The 12,212-nt window shown below is 38.5% G+C and overlaps 1 protein-coding gene across 2 annotated transcripts in view; it reads right to left on the bottom strand.

Moving 5' to 3' along the window:
• Nucleotides 1–12,212, bottom strand: part of brd4 (bromodomain containing 4) — a 55,566-nt gene that overhangs the window by 28,576 nt on the left and 14,778 nt on the right. Inside the window, exon 1 of one of the 2 annotated variants that reach the window (XM_081370733.1) lies at nt 1,127–1,894. The exons of the other annotated variant lie outside the window; for it this stretch is intronic. Coding sequence (XP_081226859.1) covers nt 1,127–1,227 — 101 coding nt within the window. The 5' untranslated portion in view covers nt 1,228–1,894. Of the gene's footprint in view, nt 1–1,126; nt 1,895–12,212 lie in introns of those variants that run through there. 2 annotated transcript variants of the gene reach the window in all.

The following is a 12,212-nucleotide window of genomic DNA, read 5'->3' as shown; positions in this document are numbered from 1 at the left end:
AGCACACGCTAGGCATGTGCGCAATGTGACTGGAGAACTTTTTTCCCCCAATGCAACTGTTCCACATGCCTCTCACGACTCAAACTTCAGGGTGGGAATGTCCAGCTCGCATGTGACACCTTCACAAGTCTCAAGGCCGTTTGTTATGCTAAGAGGTTTAGTAGAAGAATATTCAGAATATTCAGTAGGTACAGTTTCATGGGAGTGTTTAGTCGCTTTCATTTACTAAAATGCAACATTAGTACAGCAAAACCGAGCTAGAACATCCATTTAAAAAAGATACAAAGCGAGTTGAGTTGCTTTACCAAGGACACCTGAGGAATATTGTCTGGTTAAATAAGCAAACGATGTTAGGATGTTACTTAATCGGTCCGTTCTAAGACCAGCACAGAAATAGATATAAAAAAAAACAAGGACAAACTTCCTAAGAAAAAAGTGGCCCTCTATTAAATGCAGACCTTGTGAAGCATTTGAAGGTTGCCAACTAAAAACAGATATTTTCAGCATTAGGAAACATCTACAAACTTTTCTCTCCCAGATGTGTTTCAGTGTCTAAAAAAAGATTTGAAATATCTGCAGTGAACCAAATAATGTCGTATATTAATATAAATAAATAAATAATCGTTTAAATATGCTTAGTTGCAGTGAGTCTGAGATGAATACTGACTAAAATTGCTAAATCATAGTCGGGTGAACCCTCTCCTTCTGCCACAACAAATACACCACCCCCTTCTTCCTCTGAAAAACCCACCCCCTCCCCCTGCTTACTCACACACCCCCTCCGTCCCTCCGGGAGGCTGCCTGTTCGGGGCTTTTAGCTTTCTTACCAACAATGCCACCCTTTAAAACACTATTTTGAGGCCATTCTGGGGAAAACTCCCAGTGAAGGACAATATTAAAAAATATTACTGACCCGACAAAGTGACGACTATAAAATAATGCAAAAACGAGTAATACAAACCAAAAGACTACAACAAAAACTTAAAGTCTATGAATATTAACTTCATCAGGAGTAAACAACAAGCTAGAAAGCAACAAAAAGAGATACTGCACAAGCAAACACCGCTGGTGATTAGTTGTGTAATGTTCAGAAAAGCCAAAATCACAAAAAGCTGATCAGTTTTACCTTTTAACAGGGACAGAGCAATGTGCAATTTTTTCCAAAAGGGCATCCAGCGTCTGAAAATCCAGCAAATCATTGGACTTGGAATGCATTTTGTAATCCATTTATGTGGAATCAAAAGCAAAACAGAAAGGGAACTAAAGGCAAGAAAAGTTCGTCACTCGATCCCAAAACACAGTAACCTCTCGCTCTCAAATCTCCAGTTCTGACGTATGTGTCCCAAAATCCACTGCGCCAAATACATGTTAATCCATAGTTAGTCCACCATAGTCCTGAGAGAAAGGTTTCGGGGTTCCTGAGAAGCCTCTGATCGCAGTCTCGCGGGCGGGCAAGTGTGTGTGATAGAGAGGCGCAGAGGCCTGAGGCCGGCTGGATCTGTTAGCTCTGTGCGCCGGTCGGCTCTCGACACCCTCCCCCCGTCAGCAGCACAACGGCCCAGTTGCCACAGGCACTTCGCCCCATTGTGTGTTCACCCGAGGCCTCTCACACAAACCACCTCCAGCGGGGCGCCAGAAAGCGGGGGAGAGCGAGAGCGAGCGAAGTAAAACCCAGAATGCGCACTTTCTTTCTCTCACTCGTTCGCCGAGAACAGCGTGCTCTTACTCAACAGTGAAAATGGCTCTGGTGCTTCCTCATTGAGAAGAGGCTCTACCCACACACCCCTCCCTCGGCTCTCTCAGGCGCTTGCTCATTCTCTAACCCCTCCCTTCTTTCACCATCAATAGCTTGAGCACTCTCCACCCTCCCTCTCTCTCTCGCGCTCTCTCTCTCTCTCTTCCTGCCTCTTTCTCTCTCCTCAGCACACACACACACACACACACACCTTTAGCTCCCCACCCCCTTCCTCCCTCCATTTCGCCCTCCCCCACTCATTCTTTTCAGACGATCTCCACTGCGTGCCTCCCCCACTACACCGAGGGCCGTCTTATCTGCTGCCTCTCCACACGCCACACACATTCACACGTCTAGACTGCACCGGCACAAAAAACAAGCCACACTGGGGCGGTCCAACCGGCGCACAGAAACTGTCCTCCGTGCCAAACTACACGGATGCCCGAGACGCTGAAGCTCAGATGGGAGGGTTTACAAGGAGTAGATGGAAACGGTGAGTGAGTGGACCCAGGGGAGGATGAATTAGAGGACAACACAGGGATACACCTCCATAAAACACACGAAAATACTCCTTGGACACCACTCGCTTAATGCGAGAGGATGTTGATTCTGGTAGTGTCAAACTGAGGGGAGGATTTTTCATGTGTTCTCTGAGGTAACGTTGTCACTTTCCTGTACTGGTGCATGATTCTCAAACTCTGATACAGACACCTCAAGTTTGGTGTGAATATTATGAGCGTTTATTTCGCATCTGGGTTCTTGGTGTCGAGTCTGGAGCCGACCGGTTTCAGCCATGATGGCTTTTTAAAGGTTTAGTTTCACCCAAAATGAAAACCGTGTCATCGCTGTTCCTTGTGTGTTTCTAAACATGTTTGTCCTCATGTCTGAATGACGATGTACTCCATGGAACATAGTAAAGCATCATAATTCATTCATATGACTCATGTGCTATATTAGAAGTCGCCTGAAGCAATGCTGTAGATTTGTGAAAGTAAAAGACTGAAGTCAATATTCACTAAAAATCTTTCCCTTTTTTCACAACTCTCATTTGTCATTCCTTGCAACTGGTTTGCATATTCAAACAAGAGACCCGTGAGAACTAAAAGCTGTTGATCTCACTGAAGTTAAACATTGATGTTTGAACATGTGCAAGTGCATATGACATTTGAGAAGATTTTCAGAAAGTTGCAATTTAATTCAGGTCTATTTACCACACAAAGCTTTTGTAGATAACACTTTACAATAAGGTTTCATCCGTTCACATTAGTTAACTTCATGAACTAAGAATGAACAATACTTCCACAGCATTTATTAATCTGATGTCATGTAAATTTCAACATTTACTAATACGCTTTTAAAAGTATTTTTGGTGTGTTCGCACTGCAGGAACTAGGAACGATCTTAGTTCTAGGAACTCCTTTTGGGGGAACTAAATTAGATCCTACTTCAGATTAGGGTCTAAACCAGCACTATAGGAAATACCAGAGATGTAAGTGTACATTGATTTGCCACACGCATGTCAAACACCGGCACCTAACATTCTTAAAATGTGTAAACATTTACTCCACAAACATGGAAAACAGCGATAATGGAATTTGCCTGTTGTCTGCAGCGTTGGGGGAATTAGTTCTCGGGGAACTATTCTAGTGGCTAGTTCCTATAACCAAGTTCCTAGAACTACCCAGTGCGAAAGCCCCTAAAAAAAGCTTGAAAATATTCAGCAACTTCATCAGCACACCAACTCAAATTCTAGAGCAAGAATAGCATTTTTTTTTTGACAATTGACGGAAGATCTTCTTAAGCTTTATAAGCAGGTAAACTGTCAATCACAATCATGAGGCAAAGTTACCTCTAAAATATAGAGGTATCAGAGCCCTTTGGCATTTTTATTTGCAGGAAGCTGAAGGCAGTATATTCCTCAAGTGTACACGGGCTGACTAGACTGTTTTTAGGAAGAACAACTTACCACATCACTACACAATACAAAAGAACACTACATTTCAAGTCCATTTATCATGTCTTTTCTTTCCACTCTTGTCTTAAATACTGGGAATCTCAGAAAGCAGACAGTCCTAAAATATCTTCCCTTGTTTCGCCATGAAGATTTATCTTCACTGCTTAAAACATGTCTGGTGAGTATGATTTATTAATTCTTCTGCTGAAAGCCTTGACAACATCTTGCCACATAACCATGAGTGACTAAAAGGGATGCAAATCTTCATGACAGCGAATTTATTTATTTATTTTTGGTTATCAATTCAAAACTGATTTAGTAAAAATGTGTTAGATTGTGCCAAAATGTTAGATCGGATGGATCCCCATGTCAGAAATATTAAATATATTAGATTCAACCAAGGGGTGCCGAATCCCTGCCAGAAGATATAAGTCTTCTATCAGCCTAAGAGTTTGACTGCGAGTGCCAAGGAAGAGCAGAAGAAGTGAGAAACAATGGAAAATTACTGCTTCAAAACATCGCCCTGTGACGTTAAAAACCTTGAAACGGGGACATTATTTTATCTCCAACTCGTGAAGACAAACATTCTTGCAAACCACACAATCACAAGATTAAACGATAAGCATTGCAAGAGCAAGGAAATAAGTAAAATAAGTAATATAAAATATAAAACAATGAATAATAATAATAATAATAATATGGATAAATGATAAATCAAATGTCAACTACACAAGTGACTAATGATTATAAATTATCAAATTAAATCATAAAAACAGTAAAGAAACAAATGTATGATTGCATTCTTAAAATCTTTAGGTCTTTCAAATGGGAAGTTGTTCTCAAACTGTTTTCTACATGTCTTTACATGGTTGAAACATGATTACATGATAATAAATGATCAATTTCAGTACTTTGTACTAGGGCTGGGCGATATGGAGCAAAAAATATATCTCGATATATTTTGCTATATCTCGATATACGATATATATCTCGATATCTTTACAGGAAAAAGAACCCCCCAAAAACTACTGCAAAAACAAATATGCCAAATACCACAAAGTCTTTTTTATTGAAGTGTAAAGAGGTAGGCAGTTCACATAGGAACAAGTGCTTCTGCAACATTTTTAAACAATATATTTTTTGATTCTTTTTTTTTTATAATTAAAACTAACATCATCAAGTATGATATTTTTTTTACTTTGAGCAATTCTGAAGCTATAATTGACTCTAGGAGCATATAAAACAAAACAGCTCCTTGGAAAAAATTTAATGTGATATTGTAGTAGTTATAAATAAAGGTTTATTTTAGTTCAGACTAACATTTGAGGCAATTGTATTCATAATGTCAAAATAAAACCTACGTAATGTTACTTGAAGGCATTATAGCCACTATTCCTGCCAAACCTCCATGGTTGCAGTAAGTGTTACTACAGTAAATCCATGGTTGCTGATCTGTGGACACTATAGTTCATTCATGGCACAATGTTTCTCCTGGTTTCCACGTCAGAGCTGTTTGATCTGTTAATAACGGAGAAATGTGAATGTTTCTCTCTAGATCTCGCAGTGATGTTATTACTTCTGTGGCGAATTCAAATGCTTTCTTTACTGGATCTCTTATTAGCGCCGTGTAGTAACAGTGTCGCATGATCACGATCGGCTCGCGCTGCTTTGGTCCAAACTGATAAACGGTCCCTCAACCACACAATAACGAGCAGTTTCGTTCCGCTTGCATTACGTTTGCCATTTGATGTTGGGCAATGTTGTGGTCGCGCCGGCGTCTCTTATATTATGAGCGCGCTTGCCACGAGCAACACGCCTACATTTGAAATAACAACATTTTTATAAATATAAACAATATATCGATATATATGATGTCAAAATCCATATCGTGTTTAAAAGTTATCTTGATATATTTTAAATAGAGATATCGCCCACCCCTACTTTGTACTGTATATGAACACGAATGTGCTATAACTAGTAGTAAAGAGGAAGAGATGATCAGTTCATGTGTGTGTCGTGCCACATTAAAGAGCGCCAGAACTATATTGCTTGGAATTCATGATAAGTGACAGAATTTCAAATCAGCTCGTTTCATATCAAAAAGTAACAAAGCTTACTGCAATTTATTGGATGGGAGGCATGTTACAAATAATGTTTAGAATGTCTTATTCATGCATCTAATGAAAAAAAAGATCAATCTATTCCTTAAAAAACAAAAAATCTATGGGTTGATGTAAGGTGATATTTATTTATTCTTTGTTTCTTTAGGACACTTGATGACAGACAGACAGGAATGAAAGCGTGGATTCTTATTGTAACTGAAGATAATGACGTCCCACACTGCCTAATGTCACAAATTTTGCTATTTTGTTGGAGGAAGAGGTTTTCAAAAATGCTTCAGACCTGTAATCTGCAGTTTTTTACCAGTTTGGCCTTCTCTTTGCCTTGAGTACTTCAAGCTTTTTTTATACTGTTTTAATTAATTTTATAGTTAAGAAGTATGGTTGTGGTGTTTGACATTGTTCATATTCCCATTTCCATATAAAAACTCCGTAAAAAGGGGTTTTTGCTGCAGGTTTCTATTAAAAGTTAGAACAAAACTTCAAGCCTGCAGTTATAGCTTTATTTCATAACCTTGTTTTAATGCTAACTAGAGCAAAACACCTTTTTCAATAAACCCACATCCTTTGAGGTAGCCTATATCAAGAAAACATTACAAGTTTACATTCATTAATTCAAATAAACAAGTTGACTTGGAAATTATTTTTTTTTAAATTAGTGTACGATGCTATGGAGTTACTTCCACTGTATGGAAAATTAGGAGTTTGAAATGACAGGAGCGCGAGTAAATATGACCATTTTCATTTTTGCTTGAACTATTCCTTTAGGCACAGAACAACACAATGTTTGTGTGACAGAGTGGGACAGCCTCTCATTCCCCTAAAGACTACATCAACTGTCTCCTCCCCTGATGGCATCATCCCACCATCTGTCCACACACACACACACACACACACACAGACACACACCTCATCATCATCATCATCATCATCATGACTCAGGCTAATTTCCTTCCACCCACCTTCTCCCCTCTCTGCCACCTTTACCTCACTTTCAGTTCAGGACCACCCAGTTACACAGTGGTTACAGTCACACACTGTCAAACACACACGGTGGAGGGGAAAATACTGGTAGAGAGAGAGAAAAACAGTGGAACGGAAGAGTGGAGGTTTGTGAGCTCCTGTAACTGGTAGAAGGTCACAGAGGGAAAAAAAAATGAAATGAAATGACAGTGACTGTCGAAGCTGAATACTCTCAAGTCAGCAGCTGATCATTTACAACCAATGTTTATAGATCGACATTTGTCAATATTTATAAGCCTTTTTTTGATCAAAACATACATTTTAAAATGTATGTATTCGCCAAAAATTATTTTTAGGCTTATCTGAGTCCAGAGGAAAATTTCAATATTTCAAACCTTGTACCCAAGATGATTGAAAATGCTTTAAGTAAATGTAATTGGAGTAATTAAAAATGCATTTATATGTCGCAAGAATACATAAGAGCAATATTTACCTACATACTTTTTTTACTAACATTTATGCATGCAAATTGTTCCCAAATCTATTAAGAGATTCCAGAGGCCCCCCAAAAAAGGACCCCATGAACAGGCTGTACTTCTATCCCTCAAAGCCTCGCATTAATTCATGTCACATTAAACCCAGTGTCTACTCTAAGGTCCATGTAGATTTGATTCTGTCTCATTAAAGGACACTTGTAAACAATCATTCTAACCCAAAAGGGAGATGGATTTACATTAGAAGCTAACAAGCAATTATCACGTATTGAATGCCAGTGAGAATAAAAGTGGGGTGTTGTGTTGGGTGTTGTGAAAGTGACAGATCTCTAAACAGATAAAGTCACAACAGCAATGTCGATGAACTGGTTAACGATGTAGCGGGGACAATCCTGTGTAAGCTTCTTTCTAAACCAAAACTCGCCTTCTGCGAAGACAAAAAAAAGAGTCACTTGACTTTTACGTTGTTTGATACTTTCATTCGCAGTTGCGGTACAGAGGGCGAAAGTCGAGCTCAAACTCACACGAAATGAGCACAGCTCAACATTATGTTTAACAATTATGCCATATTAGTCTTCTAAAGGCTAATTGCCAGTGCTTGCTAAAGCAAACATTATTCATACATGCAGTTAAGGGGTTTAAATCCTAACTTGTGTATTAAAATGTCGTCATCCTATGCTACTAATTATAATACTGAATAAAATAAAAGAATAAAATAAGACATTACTCTTAATATTTGTAATTCAGTGTAAAATAAATCGAGAATAATAATAATAATTATTATTATTATTATTATTATAATAATTCATAATATTAATACTAAAAATATAAAAATGACAAACAAAATAAGGTATTACTCTCAATATTTGTAATATTTCTCTGTAAAATAAATGAGAAAAATAATATAATTTTATTTTAACTTAAAACTACAATTTTAAAACAAATATATTTATGGTTGTCTTAATTTCTTCAATTTTTTAATGTTAAACCATCAAACTTAGATGATGACAGAAAACTAATCAAATTAACAGCAGCCGGTTTATAAGCACTTATTACAAGCATGGGAAGATGGTTGGCGCATGTTGCGTTCCCAAATTGGGAACGTTAAATTGACCTAAACTCAGAACAGATGCAGAGACAGTGTTTAAGTGAACCAAGCCGCTCTCAGACGCTGCAAACATTGGTGGATAATCAGCTGCTCACGTGTAAATAAACACAGTGTTGCTCTTAACTCTGAAACATGCTGAACATTTTAGAGCTGCACGCTGAATTGTTAAAAGATTGCGATCTCGATTCGAACACCCACACAATCTTATTCCTAAACAACGATCTGGTCGTCTATTAAACATTTGACAAGTATGATTACAGCGAACATTAAGATCTGCTTTGTCGTTGACGCTGCCACTGACCCAGAGAAAGAAGGTGTGAATTATTTCTGTTTAACAATCATTCAAATTATCACAGAAGTACTGGGATAAAAACTTGCAGTTTAGATTTAAACACTAATGCCAAAGGTAGTGTCCAAAATAGAGTAAATCACCTTTTGAAAGTAACTTCATAATTAAATTAAAGTTTGTATTAAATTACATTACACCAGTAGGTGGCGACAAGTGAATACATTTTTATTTTTCATTGAATCATTCATTCATTCAAAAAGATTTGTTCAAAAATTGCTGATTTATCCAGCAATGAAACAAGTTAAGTCTCTATGAATGAGTCATTGAATCATTCATCAAACCCAAATTTTAAAAAAGAATCCTAATTTAAAAAAAATGTAAATAGACCACAGCAATTAACATTTTGTCAAAATCTCTAGTAAATGACATCGTTTTGTAGTTGTCTATTCAGAATTGTGGGAGAAGAGATCTCTATTTAAATTACCGAACCAACCCCTAAAAGTTAACCGTCACAAATACCTGTAGTCTACATCAATAAGATTTGGCTGATTTCTGAACATTTTTAACTAGTGAAGAGACAAAACGTCTTCACAAACTGATTATCAAGGTATCTCTCTCAATTAGGGAGGACATTTGGCCCTCAAGTATAGCAAAACCTGCGCACACACACACACACACACACACACACACACACACACACACACACAGTGCTTCCTGACCCACCAGAGGGGACAGGAACCCTAACCTTTGACCTTAATTGCTCACATTCCAGGTAAACCTATCCAGCCCGACCATCTGCACTCACTTTTATTGCCCCATCCCATGACTCAACCACTCCTTTAAGTGTGTGGGGGGGTGTGTGTGAGTATGGTAAATCTGTAGGTTTTCCATGTCTTTAGGCTGTGTATATTGCTGGGGGGAGGAAGAGACGTCCTCCAATTTCACATTCTGTCAGAAAACCCTCTGCAGCCACAGCCTGGCCAACCAGCGGCAATCCCTCCACCCAGAGCACGTGCCTTCCCCAACACCGCCTGAGACAATACAGCAGCTGCCCGAGTGACAAAGCACAACTCTGAGAGGCTGGGACGACCCTTTACCAGCATTTGGTGGCTGTTTCTGTGTGTGTGTGTGTGTATTCCTGCATTCAAACATAGATGGGATTGGGGAGGGTAGGGGAGTGAGGAGAACAAGGGGGATGGGAGGAATGGATGAGAAGACGGTGGCGGCAGCAGAGAGCGCCTTCAGATTTCTGAGCCCATTAATCATCAGAACGTTTGAGAAGCCCAAGCCAACAGGGACCTGGCTGGAGAGAACAGGGACAAGTAATCTGCTCTGCCTGCATGTGTGTGTGTGTGTGTGTGTGTGTGTGTGTGTGTGTGTGTGTGTGTGTGTGTGTGTGTGTGTGTGTCTGCATCAGGGAGGAGTATAAACGGTAAAGCAGTTGAGAGTGAGCTCATGAAGAAAAGAGGCAAGTACAGGATACCCAAAAAACAAGACAATGAAAGGCTTTCATGTGGCCCATTGAGTGAAACGCTCAAAAAGAGCTCTCCTCTCTTCCCCATCTGCTCCTAACGTAAGCCTCCTGTGGCACACAAGAGACATCTGTCGTTTGCGGCGGTGTGCCCTGCGCTGACACAGTAGCCATACACTGGCACACAAGAGCGGCAACAGACACCTTGACCCTTCTCTGTCTCCTGTCAAACAGCCGCTGCGCTGCACACACCCGTCGCAACTCGTACACGCTCACAGCAGCACACATGTCCTCTGGAGGACACAGATCTTCTTCAAAAGGGCACAAGCAGAAACAAGTCAACTATTTTCTGACACAGATACAAACACTCATGCACACGGGCCTAAAGACTAGCTGAAAATGTTTGCTGCCTGGAGCAGTTTTGTACATTTATGAATAAGATCAATCATAACACTCAACATAAAAGTCCCGCCTTCCTTTAAATGGCCAATTTCCTTTTTTGTTTACACTAAAGCACTTAACTTGAGCAGCCTGAAAAAGACTGTTTTAGTGTGATTTTATCTTAAACCATTTCTGACCGCACTACTGTAAGATTTTATTTATGATTTGAAATACACTACCAGTCAAAAAGGGTTTTGTATTGTATTTTAACTTTAAAATGTAATTTATTTTCAGCATCATTACTCCAATCTTCAGTGTCACATGATCATTATAAATGTTGTTAATGCCATTTGATCAATTTAACACATCCTTGCTGAAAAGTATCAGTTCATATATATATATATATATATATATATATATATATATATATATTATTTTTTTATTTATTTTTTATCTTCCTGACCTCAAACTTTTGAAAGGTAGTGTATGTTTTATGACACGCACATCCAGAGCACAAGCTCCCATTACATCAACGTTCACACAACAGATGCAATAGTTTTTCGATGCACTTTCACTGGGCATTAACCTAGAGATCATTAGCCTAAGATAACAACAGAACGAGCGTCCGTTCAAGCATGATTACTATATTGTACTGGGAACTACACCGTTTTTATTTGCTATACAATCTAAAAGTGCACTTTAGTTAACTGAGGATACATAAAGCAAACAGACTAAAGCCTCCCAAACAAGAGGGGGATCAAAGGATTTTTAGCAAAGATGGAAACAGTTCAGCAGTAAAGGTCCTGAAACTGAAGAGCTGCTGTGCATTAAACAAACATACCACTGATCCATATTATACACTGAGACACTGACAAAGAGATTTATTCTCTACCGTCCTAAATTAAGAGTCTGACGAGCACAAATTGTGATGTTTTAAAGATTGATATTTAAATGTTGGTCCTAACACGCTGTAGCTTTTAAAATTCATTATTCTTCCTTTCTTCCAAGTATTTTTTTCCGATTTTTACAAGCATTTTGCACCCTCTCTCTGATCCTTAAGATTTAAACTGTCAGTGATGAGCATTTTCTCCAACCTGCAAATTCACTGTCATTTAAAGTACAGTTTTAAACTTCTAAAATAGCCTATTTTTAAAGTAATTGTAAGAAGACTCATCAAAAAAGATCCATGCTGCGCAACACAAATGATTAAGATCAGTCTGAAAAGATCAGGGGCACGGTTAAAAATAAACTTCTGCTACTTGTTTCTAAAGTTGGGATTCCTCAGAAAGATGCGCAGCGGGGCAGGAGCGAGACAGCCAGGAACACGAAAGTTTTAGGAAAAGTTCCTTGATTTTATATAAGAAAATGTATTGTTCTAAAAATACAGTGGGGATGTAGAACTTCCCGTAGTTTGGTACGTCAACAGCTTCAACACATACAAGACTTACATAAATACCAAAAATAAATTAATAATTATTATATACCCCAAATTATTCAGACACCAGTTATCATTTCTTATATTTTTTTAACTAGTGGGTGCAGGACACTATAATTAATTTATGTAAGTCAGGATAAAATAAAGTAAACTCTGACATATTATACCCAAAAATTATTCATACAGTGGACTACCAGTAAAACCTATAAAAATTTGGGACCAAAAATGATTCAGACACTTTGACCTGACCATGTTTTGCTTA

Source organism: Scardinius erythrophthalmus (assembly GCF_964197995.2).
Source record: "Scardinius erythrophthalmus genome assembly, chromosome: 1".
NCBI classification, from domain to species: Eukaryota; Metazoa; Chordata; class Actinopteri; order Cypriniformes; family Leuciscidae; genus Scardinius; species Scardinius erythrophthalmus.
Note: the sequence above shows the minus strand (reverse complement) of the source record. Positions and strands in the feature narration are given on the sequence as shown.